At 44.7% G+C, this 22,568-nt stretch overlaps 1 protein-coding gene across 2 annotated transcripts in view; it reads left to right on the top strand.

Annotated features, from left to right (window-relative positions):
* Window positions 1–1,270: 1,270 nt before the first annotated feature.
* The window catches only part of LOC8025388 (ras GTPase-activating protein raskol), a 69,605-nt gene continuing 48,307 nt past the window's right edge, over window positions 1,271–22,568 (top strand). The window contains exons 1-8 of one of the 2 annotated variants that reach the window (XM_029992689.4): window positions 1,271–2,206; window positions 3,370–3,527; window positions 4,314–4,467; window positions 18,259–18,368; window positions 19,602–20,113; window positions 21,305–21,390; window positions 21,725–21,779; window positions 21,910–22,030. In XM_029992689.4, coding sequence (XP_029848549.3) covers window positions 2,074–2,206; window positions 3,370–3,527; window positions 4,314–4,467; window positions 18,259–18,368; window positions 19,602–20,113; window positions 21,305–21,390; window positions 21,725–21,779; window positions 21,910–22,030 — 1,329 coding nt within the window. In that variant the 5' untranslated portion in view covers window positions 1,271–2,073. Of the gene's footprint in view, window positions 2,207–3,369; window positions 3,528–4,313; window positions 4,468–5,375; window positions 5,890–18,258; window positions 18,369–19,601; window positions 20,114–21,304; window positions 21,391–21,724; window positions 21,780–21,909; window positions 22,031–22,568 lie in introns of those variants that run through there. The other variant, XM_029992690.4, reaches the window with a different exon arrangement.

Here is a 22,568-nt window from a genome sequence, read left to right as displayed (position 1 = left end):
CAGCTTTCTGCGATGGTTGTTTTAATCGTGAACGCAGGCTCAAACAATGTAGGCAGCGGCGCCAAATAGATCTGAAACTAAGAAACAGCTCGGACGCCTGGAACGAACACACATAGAGATCACATCACAGGAAAACTCAAACCACCCACCTTTCGTTCGACGACGGTACGTCAGGCACGATGTTTCCGATGTTTCTCCGGGCGTTGAGGAGACCGAGGAGACCGCGTCTGTTTCCGTGCTCCTATTGGTCGTGACGTCACCAAATTTCATCCAATAAAGTGCGCGCCGAAGTTTTCTCTAGTCGCCGGTGTCGCAGGTCGACTTTATGGACAGTGTGGCCAGACCTTGATAGACGCATGTCTAGGTTTGGAGAATTTATTTTTATGCAAATGGTTATTTTATTTTATGAACAGTTGCCCAGTTCTAATCACTAAAGACGTTAATAACTTAATTTTGTGTGTACTGTATTAACTGAAATAACCAACCAGCGGTGCCCTTAATTCATCCATTAGCCATTACCATCCAATCCTAAGCCAACTGGCCAGCCTGTCGCGCATGCGCACACGAGTCGAACCTCAATACAAGGTTCGTCGAAATTTCCACGAAAAGTTCGAAAAAGTCGAACCAGGTCGAACTCGAACCTCGGCCGGTTCGCGACACCCCTACTTGATACTCTACTGTAAAGGGCTTTACCATTGAGATCAGTGACCTGGACCCAGCCGCCATTGAGATCAGTGGGCTTTACCCTATGCCTACAAAAGACAACATGGATTTAATAAAGTCATTGGGTTCTAGAGACAGCGAAGGGAGAGTGGATTTCAAGACTGTAGAGATTACCAAGCAAAGATTAAGTGAATGGTGGCAGAAAGCGAGGGAAAACTAGGTATTTTCTTATTAACTGATGGCAAGGGGGTTTTATAGCCCACTTTCTTTGCAGTGCGGACACTGCGGAGTGAATATAGATTTCACATTTAAATATTTTAAGCTTAAATGGTAAAACAAAATGGCTAGGTGGCACAAGCTACCGCTCAATCCAAAGGGCTCAGCCGCATTCATCTATCCATTCATCCTTCTCTTTTCTTATAAACTAAATTTATTATTAACTAATGGCAGAAGGTTTTATAACCTCACGTTCTTTTCAGTGCGGAGTGAATATAGTTTTTACATTTAAATATTTTAAGCTTCAATGATAAAACAAAAGGGCTACGTGGTGCAAGCTACCGCCCGATCCAAAGGGCTCAGCCGGAGTAATTTATCCATTCATCCTTTTAATGGCGTTCATTCAATCCAACGTTGATTCAATCGTTGCGATCGTTGCGTTCAATCTACATCAACGTAGAGACTCCCCTTTTTTCAGGTATCAAGCACCGTAGCGGCCGTGGATAGAGATCAGTGGGCCGTGGTATCAACGCCAAGCTGACAATACGTATGATGCGTTCGTTTGCTCTGTATCATGACTATAGAGTCTAAACCTACCACTTCTGACGCTCGTAAATGGTTGTTCTTGTGATCACGTGATATAAACGAACGGGAGATTGCGGGAGATTCTCCGCGCTTGCGCAGGCTTGCGCTTGGCCGTGTTGGCTTGGCGCGAGGCTGACAGGCTGACGAAGCCGACGAAGGAAAAAAAAAAAAAAAAAAATGCATGATGTGAACCAGTGCGAACCTCGGCAGTAGCTTCGGCGGTGTGTGTCGTATGAAGTCGAATAGGACGGAAACGGCAAACGGCCGTAAACGTGTCTTCCCCCTCCTCACCGCGCGCTCGAGCAGCTCGAGTATGCGCTGCTGCTTGCACAACGCGCAACGGGCGAGCCAACGAGCCCATCGTAGCAGCTTTCGCTTCCCGCGCGCGCTCGTCAGCGTTGCTGGCGTTGCCGTCGTGGTTCGTCTTCGTGGCTCGGAGAAAGCAGCGCCCCGAGTTTGAAGTCTCTGCGGTCTCCTAAAAAGCCGCTCCCACGGACAGCCTTTTCAAGCACTCGGCCAGCGTCATGTGTCGCGGGATCGGCTCAACGAGACTTCAGTGTTCGTCCACTGTGCCGTTAAGATCGCGAAACGCGAGGCGACGTCGGAACGATGGGCGCGACCTGTGACTTGCCAGACTCGAAAGGATTTCGCCAAGCTTGGTTCGCAGGCATGCAAGCACCGACCAGGCTGCTTCCGGGCGCTCAGCTGCCTCGGCGCGTCGAAGGATGGCTCTCTGTCTGTGGTACGTGATCGTGCTTTTTGGCTGTCCGTCCATCCCGTCGGTTTACGTAACGGTAGGGTAGTAACGGTAGACGAGTGACCGACCTAGCGCTTCCTGCGACGGTTATCTCCTTACGCCGTCAAACGGTTTAAAATCCACGCGGGAGTGGGTCTCTTTTTTCTTTTGTTTTTCTTCGTTTCTTTGAAGTTGAGGGCGCGGTGCCGCGGATGTGATATTTGATGTTGACTTAATGGGCAGTGCGAGATTGTAGTATTCTGCCTTTGAACACCGAAGGGTTCTTCCACAGATTCGTACTTTTGTGCCAAGAAGAGTGTGTGGCAGCGTTCGCCCGAGAAGTGTATCTGGTCCAACGCCCTGATCGAATTACAGCCTGGGCCGGGTCAAACGTTGCCCGCGGTGCCTCTCGCGATCGGAGAACTTGACGGTGTAGTTGAAAGTCGGTCAACGAAGCAGACGACTTGCGGGGGTTCCGGAGGCCGTTTGCGAAGCTCCCCTGGGTCGTTTCGCTGCGACGCGGTCTTTGCGGACTTGAGAAAAGTGCGAACTCGTTTATCGAAGGTTGCAGGGGGTGCCTGGGCCTCTATGAGGAGAACAGAAAACGCCGTACCGGCGTTTCTTTTTTTACGTTTATTTGAAGCCGCTGGGCTTGATCAGCGTGTGTTGTTAATTTTATCCGTGATTGGGGGCTCGAGAGAGCGTGAGGCAAATGATAATGCTAAGGAGCAAGGACCGTTAGCGGAAGCAGCATGTAAACCTGCTTTGAACGAACCGGAGGAAATATCTTGGTTTACCCTTTGCGTTTACCCTTTGCCACAGGCGATGCTTACCCTATAATTCTGTGTTCTGTGCGCGAAAAATAGATGTTGCACCTTTTTCGCTTTAACTTCGTGGTGCTGTTGATGGCAGAACCATAATAAAGGATTTGTTTCGCTCTTGTCATGATTTGCAACCTGACTGCATGAGCAATGATGAGAACAAGCACATTAAACGCTTGACTTCAAATGATGCCAGCTAAAGCACGAAGAAAAAATCTGACTAAATACTGCACCACCTCAGAGGGAATGAAAGAGTTTTGTTGCATGCTTGAAAGCAAAAATTGTGAGCATGGCCAGCATATGTGAGAGGTTTGGGAGTGCCAACAAGAGGGTGGTCCACACATGCAGAGGGAGACGCCGCTTTGGGAGAAGAGCCATCATGGCGGCGCCCAGCAAACAAGCGACCCCGCCGTCAGGGCATCTGGGAGAGCAAGTACTGCGTCCTGCTGCCCGGAAAGGCCACCCTGGCATTATTCCCCAGCGAGGAACTGGCACGCCGCTTCCTGGTTGGTGATACTTCTCAGTGAGGTTGCAGTATATGGCACATCCACGTTCATGCGCTAATATTTCTCTAATACACACAATAACAATACCCTCGCTTGCACATGTTGGGATCCTCTTTCAAAGTTGTTGCAGGAATGTGCTTTGAAGCAAATGCAGTTTCCTTCCATCACGTGCATACACTGAAGGCATTGAGGGAACATAGAAATCGTGGATGGCAAGGATTATTTTTATTGTGAAGTGTTGCGTGCAATTTTACCAAAGGTATCGGAGCAAGAGTGTAATGATAGCAGTTGGAGAGGAGGAAAAGGGGGAACTCGCCTCTTATCTGAACCTTCCTTTCTGTTCTTCACACCGCTCTTCTACCCCTTGGAGATTAGCCCATCACTCAAAATTGCTACAAAGGCGACTGTCTTCTCTTCCTCCCTTTAACTTTCACAGCACCGCACTCAGCCAGTGAAATAGAGTACCGAGTTTGCTCATGACAATGACAGCTTGTTATGAATCTGTGTGATCCTAGTTTGAAACCCTTCACATGTGGTAGCACCATAAAGGGTGCCAAAAGCTCCATATAGCTTAGAAGAGAAAGGCATTTTTGAGATTGAAAATAAGTAGAATAGTTTGTTAAGACGAGGTAAACAAGATCAGGAGCAGAGGAATGCCAGCATCGTGGTAGACAACCTTAGAACTTGGAACTTTTGATCTTTCACAGAATGTCAGAGAGCTTGGTGGTGACGTGACATTGCCTGTTGGATAAACGAAAGGTGCCCAAGACACATTCTTCTGTGCAGGGGCAGTCCTGGAGGAACCCCACAATGTCCCCAGAGATGCCGTGGGAACTTCCTCGTTGGCGCCGTTGCCATGCCTTACCCGAAGAAAACGAGGCCCTCTCGGAGACTGGATCCTTGCGTGACGAACGTCTACTTCGGGGCAGCTCTAGCTCAGGTGTGCCACCTTCCCTCAGAACTGCGTGTGGGGAACCATACTTACTAGAGCTTTCTTCTTTGCTTCAGAGTCGATGAAGAACAGCCTGATCTTACATAGTACATCGCGTGAATTGGGGGACTGCTTTCCAGTCCAGCCGAACGAAATATCGGCCATCTGTAAAGTAATAATATGATAGCCTCACTGAAATGATGCATGGCTGTCATCTTTCAGAGGACAAGCATAACTCCCTGAATAATTTTGCAACATACTGTTGCAGGAACTGAACTGCTGTCCAGGCCTAACAATGTGTCCGACTTTTTTTTTTTTTTTACAATTACTAAATTGAAGAGTTATTAACTGGTTATGGAAGGAAATTACTTAGCCAAAACCAGTACAAGCTAGGTTAGGAGAGGTTTAGTCATTCTTAAAAAAAATAACTGTATAATTTGACACTTGGGGAGGAATGTTAGAGGGTAATATAGTCTGGCTAGAGTTGAAGTCTGCAGTGAAATTTAGAGACTGGTCTGCACCAAGGAGCCTTGGTCTGCACAAGCTAACATAAAAAAAAAAAAGTTTTTTTAAGGTAATGTTTACATGCATTTTTAGCTGTCCTTGTCACGTAGCTTTTGATTTATTTTATTGTTATCTCTAATTTCCAAGCTTCTATGCACAAATTGAGCGAAGCTGCAAAAAACACCCAATTAAAAAAAAAAAGGATAAATTAACAAGAACTTGTCCTTGATATGTACCGACACGGTACAGCTGCATAATTTCGGAGATATCAGAAAGTTATTAGTCGTTACGCAACCACAGAAAGACTCATCAGGGGTATATGGGTCGTTTTGTGTTTTTTCTCTCACGCCTTGTCTCCGCATCCCAGACGACCCGTTTGCATTAGCGCGCTCGGTAATGCGTTTTTCATGCGAGGACCCGTTATCTTGCGTGGCGCGGCAAAAGGTTCGTTTTGCGAACGGTGGCGCCGGCGCGCCGGCGCGGTGGAAGCGCCAACTAAAATTTTCACCCGCCGTGCGTGACTCAAGCAACTCAAGTGCTGATTTCATAGCGTCCGCGTAGAAAATCGAAAATCCACGATTATCCGGTAGTTTACCTATTCTTTTTATCACCATTTTTTTTCCCTCCCGAGTATTTTGGTTCAATCTGTGCGGTGGTGCGTATCGGGAGTTGGGCCGTAGCAAGTTAAACATAAACAACGCCAACGCGAGGAAAAAAAAAAAGAAAAAAAGAAACTGGGGCAAACATTACAAAGATGGCGAAGTTTGAGATCGAGGAACGGTTGGAGGTCGAGCTCGATCGCTGTCGTCGTCACTGCCGTTGCTCCCGTCGAGCGGAGCGGATTTAACGAGGCTGGCATCCACGGCGATGGTTTCGACACGGAGCGGGCTTTGATGGGTCTGGACTGCCTGACGTCTCCCGAACAAGGTAAAGAGAACCGACCACCCGTCGAACCGAAAGATCGGGCGGATGCAGCGCCGCGAAAAAAACCTCTTGGCTCGAGGCGTAGTTTGTATGACCAACTTTCTTGGCCGTACACTTCCGTTCCAGATGCATAGAAAGCTGGTTTCGTGCGCGGGGCCAACGGTAACGGAGATCTTTTTGCCGCCCCGACACACCCGCCGCCGGGGCGCGAAGTCGCTTTGCACATCGGTCCACTCGTTGCGCTGGCGCGACTCTTCTTTTTTTGTTTGGTCGTCTCCGCCGGCGATCTTATCGTACAGGACGCGCCTGCGAACCGATCTTCAGCCTGGGTTCCACGCCGCCGCCGGTATATTATCAACTGCGGCGAGATAAAGAAAAAAAAATATATTGGGGGCGCATATGTTTGGGCGCGGTACGACAAATGTCGTTGCACCTGCTGTCGACCATCCGTCCGTCGTCCTGCGCTGTTCCCGCGTCGGCGATTGTGTCGGCGTTTGGTCTGTGTTGCCGTCTGTTGTAACTTGCTTACCTGATAAATACAACGTCATCGGTGTTTGGGGCGATTTGCGTTGTTGGTGGCTTTGATTTGAGAGGTCATACCAATTCTGTTACACTCAAAGCTGTTTCAGAGCGTTCGCGCGTATCTTAAGAAGCGGGAAAAAAATACAGACAAGGAGAGAGGAATGGTTTTGGATATCGTAGGCTTGGTGGGGTGTCTTGAGTGAATGAGGAAACGCGAAGAAAAATTCGCAAGTAGGTCTGGCGAAATTTGAGAAGAAGAAGGAGGGGGATTCAACTTGTTTTGTGTTCTGTCATGCGTCCCTTCGAGGAGCGTGGGCGAGGGCTGGTCTCGCTGGGATTTCTGGGAACGGTGGCTCATTTTAAATACGAAGGTGAAAGACCCAGAAAGTCTTTGGCGCCCTGTTTGTTGGAGAGGCCCAGCCCAAATCTTTTTGGTTTTTTTTTTTTCTTTCTTTAGACTTGGAAACTTGTTGCGTACATCTGGCTGTGCCATATGATCGTTGGCTTACTTCTCGCCTGCCCGATGTTCCTAGAATGAATGAATAACCTTTCAAAAGAAAGTGCTGCACCATCCAGTGAATAATAACTAGCAGCTAAAATAAAATTTGTGAACCCTGAGACCTTACGCTTGTCCATTTATGTTTTGGGGGTAGCCCTTCCATGATATCTTTTCGAAGACTTGCCCTTGTGGGCAGACTCCCGTCATCTTTTTTGTTCACAGTACATATAAGAAAGCTAAAATGTTTGCATGCTGTTCAAAAGAGGGTAAAAGATTGCCATACAATTTTTGTAAGATGAATACTACACCTCTAAAGTAGACCAGTAGACATGACGGGAGCTCATGGAACCGTCCTTATTCGCCCACATGTTTTAAAGGCTGCGAGGTGGGCAACCGCGCCTGCACGCCGAGCCTTAGTTTGACAGTGCCCTGCCAAGAGATGCATGAAGCCTGAGTGAATTTTCGACCCCCTTTCTGTTTTTTTTTTTGTTTTTTTTTTTTTTTTTCAGGCATATTTTTTTTTTTTTTGTAATTAGTGACCATATCCCTTGTGTTGGGCAGTAGCTTGCATGGGATAGCCTACGTTCAGAGCTTAATCTAAATTTTGACCTGAAGTACTTCTTCTATTAAATTTTGTACCAGCTATCAATTTTGCATTTATACTTCATACTCATACATTTCGACTAATCTTCTAACTAGTGGTGCAGAATTATCAATAGTGGAGGTTATACCTATCGATAGTGATAAAACTATCGATTGTACTATCGATAGTCGTCTGTTGTAAAACTATTGGTAGTACTATTGATAGTCAACTATCGTGAAACTATAGATAGTATGCTATCAATAGTCGACAATGGCGAAACTATCGATAGCCAACTATTCTGAAGCTATCAATAGTGTTTTAGGTAACGAAGAAAGTCAAGCGTCCATCAGGGAAATGTTGTAAAGCTTGGAGAAAACCGCAACTGCAGTTAGGGACTTTCGCATAGTGATTGAGGAACTCTCTAAAACCTATTGGAAAACTGCGAATCCTCCTTAGAAGCCATTGACATTAAACTCTAGAAAAAATATAGATTGTATGCTATCCTAAAAGTATGAATAAAAGATATGGATACTGAGATATCAATCTTTTTTTAGGTTGTCGAAGTTTTTCTGCTGCTTTTAATTGCTTTCCGGGTGTTTGCACTTTGTTGTTTTATAGACAAAGTTTGATCATGAAAGTGAATATTTCTTTGTTGCTCCTGATAATAAATCTACGCATTGCATAAATTAGAAACTCTGCTTGAACATGATGCTGGCGATGGAATCGAATGTAAACTTACGGGGACATGACTTCACTCAAATGGAAAAATAATTGTGCCATTTCTTTCGACCACTCAGGTTGCATGAAAGAAATGAAGCGATATTGCTGTTCAAATGCACAAGCTTTTTTCACTGAATGATGCCTCACTGCCAACAATTTATTTGCTTGGATCTCGGGAGAGTTTTGTTTTTATCTTTTCTTTTTATGCAGTTAACATTACCGTAAAATACTAGGGAAGCATGGGCGCTTGTCCGGCTGAATCGGGCACTTGACGTATAATTTGCGCAATTCACAAGTTTGGCAAATGTTAATAGTGGGTGCTTGAACGAAGTGGTAGCTTCTGCAGTGTTTTACGGTATATTACTTGTATTTGAAAAATGGAAAAAAATAAAAGCATTAGTAACTAACCGTGTTGGTTCCGTATGAACTTTTATTTATCTGATAATGTTCGATTTGAAGTGTTCAATAACAAAAATTATTACATCTATTGACTCAGAAATATTTATTTATAAATTATGTGATGGGCTCTTTATTTTGAAGTTGTATTTTACAACAACAGGTAAATAATTTATCAGCCGCCGTTATCAAAACCTACCAAAATAGAACTAAACAAAAAATGGCAGGACACCACGGCAAATAAGCTTAACTGTTTTTGTCACACCTAATTCACGATTTTCAAGAATGAGGTGTGAATGGTTATCAGCGGAAAAAAAAAAAAAGTATATAATTCCCAGCAGAGGGCAGATTTTCACATGTTAGTGATTAAAACTATATGTGACAATTGAGTAATTAAAGAAACACAACAAAGCAAACTTCTGAAAAACCCTGTTGATAAATTTCCTCAGCGAATAACTTCCAAATGCCAAGACAAAGAAACACAAAAAAAACTGAATGTATTTTATATTTTTTCAAATAAGGGCATACTAAAATGTGAAACCTGATATCTGATCCTCGGAAATATACAGACAATGTGCCCCCCCCCCCCCCCCCCCCCCAAAAAAAAAAAAAAAAAAAAAAAAACTAGCAAAACACTTTTTTTTTTTCAATTCATTGCATGAGAAAGCAACTTTATGTTCACTTTCCTTTCTATTTCATGCTTTGCCCAGATCCCCGCATTGTCTGCCCTTAACATATATCCATCCTCTTCTCCTTATTAGGTCATGCTTTTTTTTCGTAACAATAGTTTTCTTAGAGTTGAGTTTCAATAGTATTGATAGTCAATCAAAAACCAACGGTTGCCGATACTATTGATAGTCGATTATCAATAGTTTTTTACATTATCAATAGTTCTGAAAAAACAAAACAAAAAAACTTGATAATTCCAACAGTCAATGTTTCTATAGTTCTGTAGCACTATGTCTAACCTCCTCTTTGTGACTGCAATCCTTTTGCCATCCGTTTCTCCCATCCTTTTGAACAAATCCAAGTCAGATCTGTTGCTTTTACAGGCAGGGCAGGATTAGACTTCGTGCTTTTTGGCACCCTATATTCTTTTGTTTCACTCCTACTTTGGTGCACTGTGTGGCTGTATCATAAAATTTTACCTTATATGCCTTAATTCTCAACACTTCTATTATGGCCTGGAACAGCAAAGAGCTTTCTATCATCAAATAGTACATGCTCCTTTCCTTGTTTTCATAGCCTGTGCATGGTTAGAGCTAGAGTCACTAAATGAGCTTTATTTAGTGACACTTGTTAGAGCCAATCTCCCTTATGTCTTTCCTCTGACGTTTTTCTCTCTGCTTTTCTTACTCCCTTTTTCGCAACGGTGGTTTTCTCAGTCTCATCATTTGTGTGTAGCTATTCTCAAGTTTTGGGTCCAGTTTGTCTGTTCTATATTCAGCTTTTTATATATAAATACTTGTATGCTTTGCCTGCCACTGCATACTCTTTCTTGTTTAGTCTGCTTGCAGAGATTGTGCAAAATCGATGCAACCTGAATGAGCTTTTGACTCCATATTGAGAATTTTTTGTTTAGTTTCTAAAATGCTATTGCATTCAAATTAACCATAATTTGTCGACCACTAAGAAAGCTCTTTAACTCTTGAAGTCCAGATTTGAGCCATATTCAGGTAGACTGATCTGTGCATTTTAGGAGCGATGCTTGATTCGCTAATCTCTCACAAACACTCGCTCGTGAACAATCTTGCTCGTTTCTGCAATTCTTTCATACCATGTCAATTACTTATACTCTTGGCAGTAGACCTAATCGAAAAAACACCAATAGACATTCGGCAGTGGGAAAAATACAAAATCGGTTATAACTGTAAAACACTAATTTGTGAAATTTTTTTGCTCTACATGAGGACTGTCTTTAACGACACCCTTCCTTAGACCTCGGTCGTGAGGGTACTTTAAAGGCAACTCTGCTCAATTTTGAAGATTTCGGGATAATGAGTGACTTCACATAAAAAGCACTAATAAAATATACTACGTCATTTGCTTCGCAAAAAATGGAATATAGTTAAATTAATTTTAAACGCAAGCAGAAATCGGAAGCTGAAACTTCTGCTCCATCTGGCAACATTGGCCTCAGGCCACCATGAACCTTGCTATCGTGTGGTACGAGATGTCACGTGATCCTCTACGCAACGACAGGCGGGATTGGGGCGGGCATGTGCCAGGCGCAAGTGTCTTCTGCACTGCACTCTCCACCACGTTTTGTTGTCTACGACATTTGACAATGTCTGCACAACTGCGGCATAAGTCTGCGCACATAGTGCGCAGATTTGTGCCGCAGTTATTTATGCCAAAATCAAGGCATACCCTGTCTTGATTTTGCTGCAAATGTTCCACTTTTTTTTTGGATATGGGGCTGACAGGTGCAGGTTTTGTCCACCTCGCAGTTGCAGAAGGTGCTCTGAAAATCGTGCCACTTCCACAGTAAAACGAGGATTCTGTATGCCTTTTCTCAAGTTTCAATGACAAATATTGAAGTATGGAACAAGCTGAAGCTGTGCGTCTTTTTGTTGATTCTGAGACTTAAGTTAGTGCAGCGACTATAAAAGAAAAACATCAACATTTGATGTGCCGATTGAGCGCCTTCAAAATAATGAACCTTGGTTACTCTTGCTGTGAAAGCATTTATTCACATTAACTAAGGGTGCACAGAGCTTCTTTTTTTTTTTCACCGATAGTCACCGTTTTTAGCCTTGTCACGAGTCACCCAACCGAAATACACTGGTGTTCAAAAAAATAAACACCGAAAAACATCCACCGATTTTTCTCATTAATAAACACCAGTCGGTTTGGAGATCGAGAATAGATGCACCAGATGCCAAAGTATTACCGTGAATCATGGCGAACAGAAAAAGAGATCTCTGCTGAAATGTCGACACAGAGCAAACGTGTGCCGTGTACTTGGCAGAAAGTCGTGCCTGCCTTTTCAGAGCAGTGCTGTGAAATGTTCTGAAAAGCAAACTGGCTTTCCAAAACATTTTTGAATGTTGTAAAGGCTCAGGGTGTAGCAAAGTAAGTAATATTGGCATTAGCTCTAATTTTTAGAGGATTTACCCTGCATTTTTATTCTAATCCCACCACTGCAGGCATGCATTTTCACGAGGGTGTTTGGAACAGTGATTGTGCAAAAGAGTATAATAAGTGATTTAATAGTGAATGCTGAAGAAAAAACCAGTGCAAAGTAATTTCATAATTTTCGGAAAGTTTCACAAGCTTCTTTATTGGGTGAAAGGGTGTTTAAATTTAGCAAAGACTTAGATTGAATGACTGTCGGCAGTTGAAAAGTCTGTGATAAACCATTGCAGTCAAAGCTGTTAATGACACTAAGGAGTGGCCTGCTTTACTGTCACTTGCTTTCTTCCTTTATTTGTGCCTGTGGTATGGTATTACACAGTCATGGTATAGCAAAACTTTAGCATGTATACAAATTCAAATGCAAAAGTATTATATGCCATTTATAGTTCGATAGCCAGTATCAAAGGGCAACTCCACTTCGTTTTTGTTTTTGAAAACAACAAAAACAATGCAGTTCTTTTCAGTATCACTTAGGAAGACTACACGTCAAATATTACAACCTACCGTAAAATACCAGGGAAGCACCCTCTCCACTTTCACTGAAAACTGGATCAATCTAGACATGGGCGCTTGTCTGGTCAAATCGAGCGCTAACCGCCGAATTCACACACCTCACTTTAACTTAGGGGCCCCCCCCACTTCCTCGAGGAAGGCGCGAGGGCCGGCGCTGGCCAACCGCGAAGTCGGATCCGCCTTAACGATTGACCAGTGCTGGCCCTCGCGCCTTCCTCAAGGAAGTGGAGGGGCCCTTCAATTGGAGTGAGGTTTGTGAATTCGGCGATTAATGTATAATTTGCAGAATTCCCAAGTTTAGAACACGGTAATAGCGGGTGCGTGAACGAAGTTGGCGCTTCCCCGGTATTTTACGGTAGTTTTGTCTAAATGTTTCTTAAATCGTCCGGCAAACTGTGAAACGTGTCAAGTTGCCGAAATCGGCTGACTGCGGGTGAACTGAGGCACAACCAACAATCTCATCTCACCATTTGTGATTATTGTCTCTCGTAGTTTTGTTCACACGACATGTGCAAATCGATGCCGCAGTTGTGCAGATGTCGTCGAATGTCGTAGACATCAAAACGTGAAGAGTGCGGTGCAGACGACGCTTGCGCCTTGGCACACGCCCACCCCAACGGTGGCCTGCCGGCCCGAGGCCGGGAGGCCACCATATCACGTAATAGTCATGTTTTTGGCGGCCCGAGGTTGATTTTGCCAGATGGAAACGAAGTTACGGTTTGGATGTCTGTTCATGTTTAAAGTAACGTTTAACAATATTTATCCCATTTTTTAGGGAAGCAACTGGCGTAGTGCCTTTTGTTAATGCTTTTTAATGTGAAATCGTTCATTATCCCAAAATTTTAGGAATTGAGTGGAGTTATTCTTTAAGTCAGAACCAGCCGCTGTCGGACAAATCTAGATAATAACAACGCATCAGGTACAATAGCAGCTTGGAAACATCTAAGGGAGTCACAATATGCATATAACATTACAAAGCAAAAAAAAATTGTGTATTGACACAGTAAACAAGCCAAAACATTTTGTCACCAAAGAATCATGTAGAAAGAAAAGATCAGAAACATTAAAAAAAAAAAATTGAACAGACCATAAAAAAAAAAAAGTAAGATCCCTACTAACGAGAGATATTCAACGATCTTGTTTAAATTGTGATATCAAAACTTCAAAACTTGTTCCCTGTTCCTCGGATTTCTTGACAGTTGGGTGACAAACATTAGCTTTCCCAACTAGCTTGGAGAGCCAGTCTTTGTCAGGCATAATTAGTCCTAACGCTAGATACTTTTTTATCTGGCGTCTTATACGCTGGTGTTAGTTTGTCCTCAAGGGTGATATCAATTTTATTCCTGTGAATCCATTGAAGCAGTTTGAAGTAGCAAATCTAATTTGCCTTGTACGTGTTATGCTTATAGAAGAATGGTTCAGCATGCAGGTTTCTATTATCCCCTTTGTAGTATATGAACATGCACGAAACATTTCTTAAAAGTGTTATTAATTTAATATAATTTGTGGAGGCTGTCGTTCCCCAAACTGAAAGTATGTAGCTTAAGCATATAGAGCAAAATAAAAAGTAATCCAAACCAGCACAGAATAATTCTTTTTTTATTTTATACATTAGTATACCAATAGTTTTACATAGGTCAGCTTTTAGCTTAGCTATATGACTACTTCATGACAGTTCTAATGTAAACCGAACCCCAAAATATTTTTGCTCGCTCACTTTTGGTTTTAAATTTCTGAATTGTATTTTTATTCAGTTGTGGTCTCGTTTATTTACTAGCTTAAAAACTATGTACTTTGCTTGGGTTTAATCGCAATCGAATAATCGGTAGCCATTCGGACAATTAGGGTTAGCATTTTGACCCATTGCTGTCGGCTGTGGCAAAGAATGATTGGCTGTCTGTTACACTGGTGATTTCTACATTAGCGTTCCTTTATCACTTTGTAGGGTGTTGTCAAAACAATGTTGTGGCATGCTTTAACAAATTCTCATGGCGAAGGACAGATGAGTTGTCACGATTTCCCACAATTTTCATTGGGATGGCAGCAAGACACAGAGGGTGCTGCTCGACCTCGTTAAGACGGAGACGCGTCTTTGGGCAGAATGTAACCCGACTCTGTGGGAAACTTATATCTCCCTTCCGGTTCGTCTTGTCTCTAAAAAGTATCTTCCGACGTTCGCCTGGACAGTTAGGGAGGATGCAGAAGGAGCTTGTGATGGCGTGTTTATATTAATAATATTATGAAATGCTCGAATGACCATTTCCTGGTAAGCATCAACTTGAATTTGGGCGTCACAAAGGCAAGCTTATCATTTTTTTTAATCTTTAGTCATAGTTGCTCTGGTAAATTAAAATCTGTGTCAGATTTCCTGCAATAGGATGAAGACTTATTGCAGCCTAGGCTTAGTACAACTGCCTGAGTGATCGAATCTTAAAAGCTTTCTAGGCACCATCTCAAGTTCTTTACTGGCGCGTCCCAGGCAGCTTTAAAGGGGTAGTGCAATGGTTTTAATGTTGAAAGAATTGCCAGTTTGCATTTTTATGTTGTTTATACAAGCCCAAGTGACCAAAAACGTGTTGCTTTCCCCAAAAAAAGGCTATTCTGCTGCGTAATCGCAAGGCAAAAAACAAATTATTTGCCGATCTGCAGCCGCCGGTGGCGGTTACGGGAACTAAAATGACGGCGTCTCTCGGGGATACGCGGAAGTCAACTAACCCTGTCCCCCTCCGCTGCTACACTCGCTGTCAGCCCTGTGGCGAACCGTCCTTTGTGTCCATTGCTCGCCGCAACCTTTGACGAGGCTAATCCTTTGAAAGTCGACAATCGCGGAGGAAGTGGCTGGGGTCTCTGAAGCAGTGTTGCGGAATGGGCACCCCCATTCCATTCCAATTCCATTCCGGGGAATTAGAGTTTTCGATAATTCCATTCCTTTCAACTCCTAGGAATGGGGACACTGGGCCCATTCCCACTCCTGGAATGGCTGAGTCGCTCCATTCCATTCCTCCAATTCCTAAACGTTAAAAGTGTCACTTGACAGCTGCATTACGCTACAGGGTTGGGCAGAAACATTCAGAAATGTATTTGGAAATACAAATACTGGGATAGATGAAAATAGTTGCTAAGATACTGATACTCAAGTCTCAAATATATCTATAAAAATGTATCGTGATACGTATCGGAAATACATTTTAAAAAGAGGCAAAAAGTCTTTGGAAATACAAATACAAGAATACATTTTAGGGAGGGCAGAAATATAAATGCTGCTAATACAATAATTTTTTTTCAAATTTCTTTGAGACGCCAACTGAGATGAGGCTTTAAGTTTAAAGTGGAAGGTTTTTTTTTTTTTTTTTTTTTTTGGTCTCGAAATTATTTTTTTGCAGGCTTGGCACTTCTACTTCTCCTTGAAGGTAGTGGTTCCGGACGAAGAGTTCTAAATGGGTTTAAAACACGTTCAATCAAGGATTGTCCGCGGTCCCTTCCCTGGCATCCTGTCTGACTGACCAGTGATGCGAAAAGACTCCGACCTCTAAAATAAATTCCATCAAAACATCACCACTTCCCTGTCCAATAAGGGCGCCCCTGTCAGCACTGATCACATGATGTCACGGTGGGATGAACTAGTATTCTTGAATCCGTAGGTGTTGCCTTGAACATGAAACTTTACCCACGCTGCTGTATGAAAGGACAATGCATACTTTCGTTGTAGCTGACCTCGTTGAAGACCATGCAGGCAGTTGCATTTGGAATTTTCGAGAAAAGTGGACCACCTGAAGCATCCTGAACCACATGTATTATCTTCTGTTACGGTTGAAAAATCGATACGGTGGCATCCCTGTTGTGACGGTCCTTCCTGCCTACTCTCCGCCTCCAACGCATGAATGGCAGTCTTCAAGTTTCGCCTAGCATCATTCAAACAGAGACCTCGTGGATTGCGACCTGAGATGGCCGGCACAGGTGCGAGCTCTTCGAGAAACAGCACGCTCCAGACGAGTCAAAAGTGTACGGAGTCTGGGTCCGCACAGCGAGGCCACGTCTGGCCTCCTTCCTGGGTATCGGATTTCCACAGCAGCAGGTCACGTTCACGTCGGCTGATGGCGTACCAGCCGTGCAATATTACAGGCGCAGACGCATTCGGATATGTGTTGAACTTCACTGGTAAAAAACGCCACCGCCGCCCGCCCCCCCCCCCCCCCCCTCCCCTCCCCCCTCTGTTCTTTGCTTTGACGCTTGTTTTTTGTATTGCATTTTTTTCTTTTGCGCATAAGTCTGCTAGGGCCTTACGCGGGTTCGCAGTTCCCCGCTCATTTTCTTTCTGAACAACCGACTCCCTGACTGGCTCGATATAGTTGAACGTAAAAAATAAATAAATAAATAAGTAAAATATAAAAACCTGGCCCATTCCATTCCCATGCCATTCCGGGCGAAAGGCATCTAATTCCATTCCCATTCCATTCCCCTGAACGTTGCCGCCATTCCATTCCCATTCCATTCCGGGGTCGCAAAAATGCGGAATGATTCCGGAATCATTCCAACTCCGGAGTGGCAACTCCGCAACAGTGCTCTGAAGAGAGGGCCCAAGGGGAAACCACGTGAACCCCCAGAGACGTCACTCGAAAGTTGGCTTGGAGAGTTGAGAGACACTTCGACCTTGGATTTGTTTCATTTTTTTAAAATAAGAACTAGCGCTCGCAAGAAAATGCAGCTTTCGGTTTTTCGTTCCATAGGTGACGCAGATTAATTTCCGCAGTTAATTGGCCAAAGTCTGAAAATCGTTGCACTGCCCCTTTAATCAACTAAACTGCCAAAAGTGTATTTTCTGATAATCTCTCACAAATATTGTGTAAGTGTTCTTTCTATCTTCATCTTTGCTTTGTCTGATTTTCTTAATGATGCAGCACTTATGACTCAATGACATGGCTCGGGTGCTATCAGTTCTTATTCTAAGTAGATGATGCCAGATTTGCTAACCCCCCCCCCCCCCCCCCCCCCCAAATCAGACTTTCCTATTTATTGTTTCTGACTATATCAAACTAACTGGAATAATGCAGTTGCTTATGTGTCTTTGTTCATTATCATTATATTTTCCTTGAGAGAGAGAGGGATGATTGAAAGGTATTGAAGGGAACCTGAATTACTACCACATTCTTTGTTTCATCATAGGTGTGAGTGAATAGCTTGAATGTTGCCTTGAGTGGAATTTTCGCCTCACGAGCTGCATGCACGGCAAGCCTGTGCAAAACATAGTGCTTGCTCCTGGTAGATTCTGCTTTTCTTGCGCTTACCGTGAAACGTGGCATCGCTGCTAATCCTTTGTAGTCGGGGAACTGGGAGCTCGGGGAAAATAAAAGAGATACAAAAATTAGCCTAAGATAAGGGCTCATCAAACTGGGATTAATGATCTTGGTGCAATGCCCTCGAACATAATTTGGCACCGCAAGAAACTTGTCATTATTATTTAACTGTCCTCCTACAATCCCCAGCTACTATTCTCCATCTCACAAATCGGCCTCAGTGCTGGTAAAGGCATGGGCGTTAAAGCGTGGCTATGCAGATTACTTTGTGCGCACGAACACTCGCGCGTAGAAAGAGCTTTCGAAACCTACATTCTCGCGCCTATGCTTTTTTCAGCACTAAAGCAAGCTTGCGAGACGTTCGGTGGCGCCCCGCTACGGTTCCCATTCGTGACGTCGCGACTGGGACTTCCCTCGCTGCGACGTCGCGAGTTGTGATTTGGGCTACTTATCAATGGTTGCGAACGGCAAGCTTGACGGTGTGTGTAAAAAGGACGGTGGAAGCCTGGAGTCGTTACTTGCTTACGCCTACACCGTCGAAATTGCCAGTCCGACATTGCTCTTATAAAGCACCATAGTGAGCGTTCGGCCAATCGAATCCGCCGACCACGGCAACACCTTTGGTCGCGCGTGTTTCCGGTAGTCTTTGAGATTGCTCATCCCCCCCAGAGTCTCCCTCCTTACGGAGTTCTTGCGTCCATATGCAGAGGCGACTCAGGAGCGGAGCCGCTGGGAGGGCCCCCACGGGAGCGTGCCCAGCACCCCGGTCCTGGGCTCTCGGGTCTCCGAGACAGCGGCCACACCCTCCCGCATTGTGGTGAGTACCCCCCCCACATTCTCTCCCTCTCCCTCCACCCCACCTCCCGACCCACAGGACGTCCAGTCTCAGTGGAACGTTGGTGGTGCACTTGGTGCTGGGGTTAGCGTATTGACCTGAGCCCTCACTTTGTGTGTCGGTTGCTCTTCCGCTCTGTCTGGGTGATTCTTTGTTGTGGTGATGGAGGGGCGGATGCAAGTTAAGAATGCGCCAAAGGCTTTGCCTCTCGGCCCGTGCTCGTCGCCTTCCATCGTGCTTTTGCTGCACAAGCTCGCAAAACTCTAAAGTGGTGTGGAGGGCAGAGAGCTCTTATTGGAGGTGGAGCTTCTAGCACAATCTTAACTTGTATCCGACTGCTAGTATGATAGAGCTAGGTGACTCCTCTCTCAAAAGGAGTGTGGAAATGTACAGAAGCGAGCATTGCATCCACATCATCTATGACCAAAAGGTTTCAAGGTTGTACGTGAGAAGGCCAACAACCAGTTTAGTTCTGAAGAAATAAAATAACTACCCGGGTAATTTTCTTTCTTTTTCTTAATTTGAAAGCGTATTTAGCTAACACTTAGAAACATAATTTGCCGCTAATTTCATAATTTCTTGGACAACATATAAATTTTTTCGTAGCACTCGGAAAAATTCTTTTTCGTCAGTTGTTCATTCGTTCTTGGATGATCCTTGTGACATGATCACGGTCCTCGTAGCTTTCTTTGTGCTTAGGAAGGACCTTTGTGGGAAAGCCAGAAAGCAGCTGGTGCCAGATTACAAGAATAAGGTGGAGCTTGAACCAAACTAGTTCTTGGGCCGCAATGAACCTATGAAGTATATTTTTTGGGAGTATAATGCAAAATTAATTAATTGTGTCAAGAAATGTGTCAAGATAAGTGGTGATTAGGTTGAAAAGTTCTGAATAAGTAAGCTGTCAAAGAAAAAAGTAATGATGAAGGTACTTATATTGTTTTTGTAAAATTAATCAGACTTTTGGGCCTCTCCTCATTCGTGGTCGAAGTAACTTTTGCTTTTACAACTTTATTTTGACAATGGTGACCCTCAAAAAATAGACTAAAATGTAATAACCATGATTGCCTGATGAGAAAATTGTGGTAATTGGTTGGCGTGACATTTGGACACAGTTTTATTTGGATATGCATAGAGTTCACATTTTCGCTCAAAAGGTCGAAAAACTCCCCAAAGCAATCGAAGGTCTGTTAAACGTGGCCAACGTGTCCGTCGCAGAGCTTCTTCTCGAAGCGGTCGCTGAAGCAAAACCCGCTGAAGCGCACCAAGAGCGTGACCAAGCTGGAGCGTGGCCAACGCGTCATCGAGGCCCCGCCGCGGCTGCGCAGCTCGCGGTCGCACGAGTCCCTGCTGCAGGGTCCCCCCGCGCCCTGCGTGGCCCTCGAGGGGGCGCGCCTGGGGCCCCTGCACCCGAGCCTGCCCCTGGGGCCCTCGGGCAGGGAGCACTGCTTCAGCCTGGGGCCCCAGGAGGGCCCCACCTGCGTGTTCGCCTGCCGCTCGCGCCAGCAGTGCCTGCAGTGGCTGCACCGACTGCGCCAGGGGACCCAGCCCGACCGGGACGCCCGCAGGCGCACCGAGAACTCGCTCCGGCTCTGGGTGCTCGAGGCCAAGGGCATCCCCGCCAAGAAGCGCTACTTCTGCGAGCTGCGCCTGGACGGGACCCTGTACGCCCGCACCTCGTCCAAGCTCAAGGGCAGCCTCTGCTTCTGGGGGGAGCAGTTTGAGTTCAGGTGGGTCTTCTCTTCTGGCCGTGCCATGTCGAGAGCGCCGTGCGCTTGTGTTGGGAGTTCGGCTCTGAAGGATTTGGTTGAAGGGTTTTCACTTCCTTGGCACTTGCTATGCTGTGTTGTGTCGTGGCCGAGCTAAAAATCTCCCAAAAAGTGACCTCATAAAAATGTGTTTCAGAACAGTTGAATGGCATTGAGTGAAATGACATACTGTTCATAAAACCATTCGCTATGTCATTGTGATGTTGATGTTTAATTTCTGAGTCACTTGTTGCTTCAACTGAAGTCACACAGTCGTTTAAAAAAAGTTGACCTAGATTTTTTTTTTTTTAGGGAAGCATTGAGATTTGAAATGATCATATTTAGCTTTACCAACATCTGAAGAGTACTCCCGAAATGTTTAATTAACATTGCATAGTAAACTTCTCGTCGGTACCTGGAAAACCTGACATTAGAAAACAAAAGTTAGTGGCTATTTTTGGTGTGCCGATGCTAAACAAAATGTAATTGGCTGGAGACTTTGAATGCAGTTTCCTGCATTTCATATTTATGATATAAATTTAATTTTAGTGAATCTGTAAAGTTCATTATCACTTGATAATGGGACTATAAAAAGAGGCTCATTCTTTGTTTTTCTGGCTAAAGTTTAATGAAAAAGTGTGCTTGTGTTCTTATGGAAACAAATTACTTTTTACAAAATATTATTCCTAGTCATATTCTTCAGGCATTCTTCTTAGTATCTAGTGAAGAAAAATGCTGAACATTGCTTTAGTTTTCTAACGATAGATTGACTTAACATTGCTGGTCCGTGTGTTGGGTATGCCCACACCGTATGCTTTTTGGACATTGCTAGAGTTTGGCTATTTTTGGCAGTGCAGCATTTGTTCGTAAATTCAAATATTTACCAACAGATTGATTGTTCAGGGCGGAAGCCAAGCTTGTCTCCAATCCACAAGCCACAATTGGCCAAAGTTTCACATTGCAAATCATGTTTCTGGTTTCTTACCCTCATGTGCAAACTCATGTCTCACTGTACGATGCACAGTTATTAAAAGTCGAATCCAACATTGTTTCATGGTTCCTCCAAGGTTGGTTAGTATTATGAACGTGGGGTTCCGTGGTAATCGTGACGGATTTGAGCATACAAACCTGCATAGATTAAGACCTGTTTCTTTGCCTTTTTTTGTTCTCTAGCCACCTGCCACCCCTGGAGTCCTTGAGTGTGTCCCTGTTCAGGGAGCCAGACAAAAGGAAGCGTCGGGACAAGGGACTGTCTCTGGGCAAGTATCAATAATTTGGGCTTGCTCCTCTGCAGCTTTTGTTCCTTCACACTTTTCTATTACAAATGACTTCTTTCGGCGCTATTGCACGTTTACTGTCATTGGGGTGAAACTTTGGGCACATTTTTTCTGTCACAATTGTTTGTGTTAAATGTGAGCTTTCGAATGTAATAAGGTGTCGTAAGAATAATGTAGCAAAGTGATATTGAGCCACAAAAAAAAGTAAAAGCTTCTGAACAGCCAGGGGAGAAGATGTTGGGGTCTTGTATTATTCTGGGGGTCAGTACACACGACGAGTCTGCAGCATATACCCTGACACGTGCCTACCGCACAGGCACTGTGACCATTCCACTGGTGGCGGCTCGAGGACATCAAGCGACGGAAAAATGGTGGGTTGAAACAGACTTGCTCGTAACTTGGAATAGAGAAGACAGCGGGCACCACGGCAGTGCCCGTGGTCCCGCCAGCTCTGTAATTGCGGAGAGCCATGAACAACCGCTCTGTTGCGCGTGCTCGCAGGTATGCGCTGTCGGCAGACAAGCCTCCCGGTGGCTCCAAGGAGTGGCCCTCGGTGCGTCTAAAGTGGCGCTACCAGTCCATGGAGGTGATGCCCCTGGCCAGCTACGACCCCTTCCTACAGGTACCTCCCTTCCGATTGCGTCTTCTTCAAGCCGGACAGAACTTGGTCTTCGCTGGAATTATAGTCAATGACGGAATTGGGGTGACAGAAAAGTCATCCAGTTGTCCCGCCTCCAGCGCTAGCTTCCTAATTCGATAACATGTCAGCATTTCATCTGCTTCGGGTGTGCTTGCGCAGGCAGAGCACGGCGAAAGGCAGCGAGTGCGTATCGGAGACGTTTGAAAGAGTTGCCTTTTTGTTCACGTCCTTACAGTGGCTGCATTTGTGCTGTAGAGAGAAAGGAATCTGCCTGTCTTGATTAGAAGGGCCTTGAAATGGAGGAGGCATGTGCGGAATCTGAGAATTATTTGCTTCCTCGTGAGGTTATGTCACCGTAACACTGTTGCAACTGCGGCGCAGTGAAGCCCTGCTTGAATCATCCGACTTCGGGACGTGCCCGAGTTTTGGACCCCTCCATAACTAGAAGAGCCTAGTTGCCACAGTGCATAGTGGATTGTGAACAGCAGGAAAAAGCACTATTCGGAATCTCTCTGAAACC

The sequence above is a fragment of the Ixodes scapularis genome, unplaced genomic scaffold, assembly GCF_016920785.2.
Source record: "Ixodes scapularis isolate PalLabHiFi unplaced genomic scaffold, ASM1692078v2 PGA_scaffold3__209_contigs__length_174095766, whole genome shotgun sequence".
NCBI lineage: Eukaryota > Metazoa > Arthropoda > Arachnida > Ixodida > Ixodidae > Ixodes > Ixodes scapularis.
This window is presented reverse-complemented; position numbering and strand designations above follow the sequence as displayed.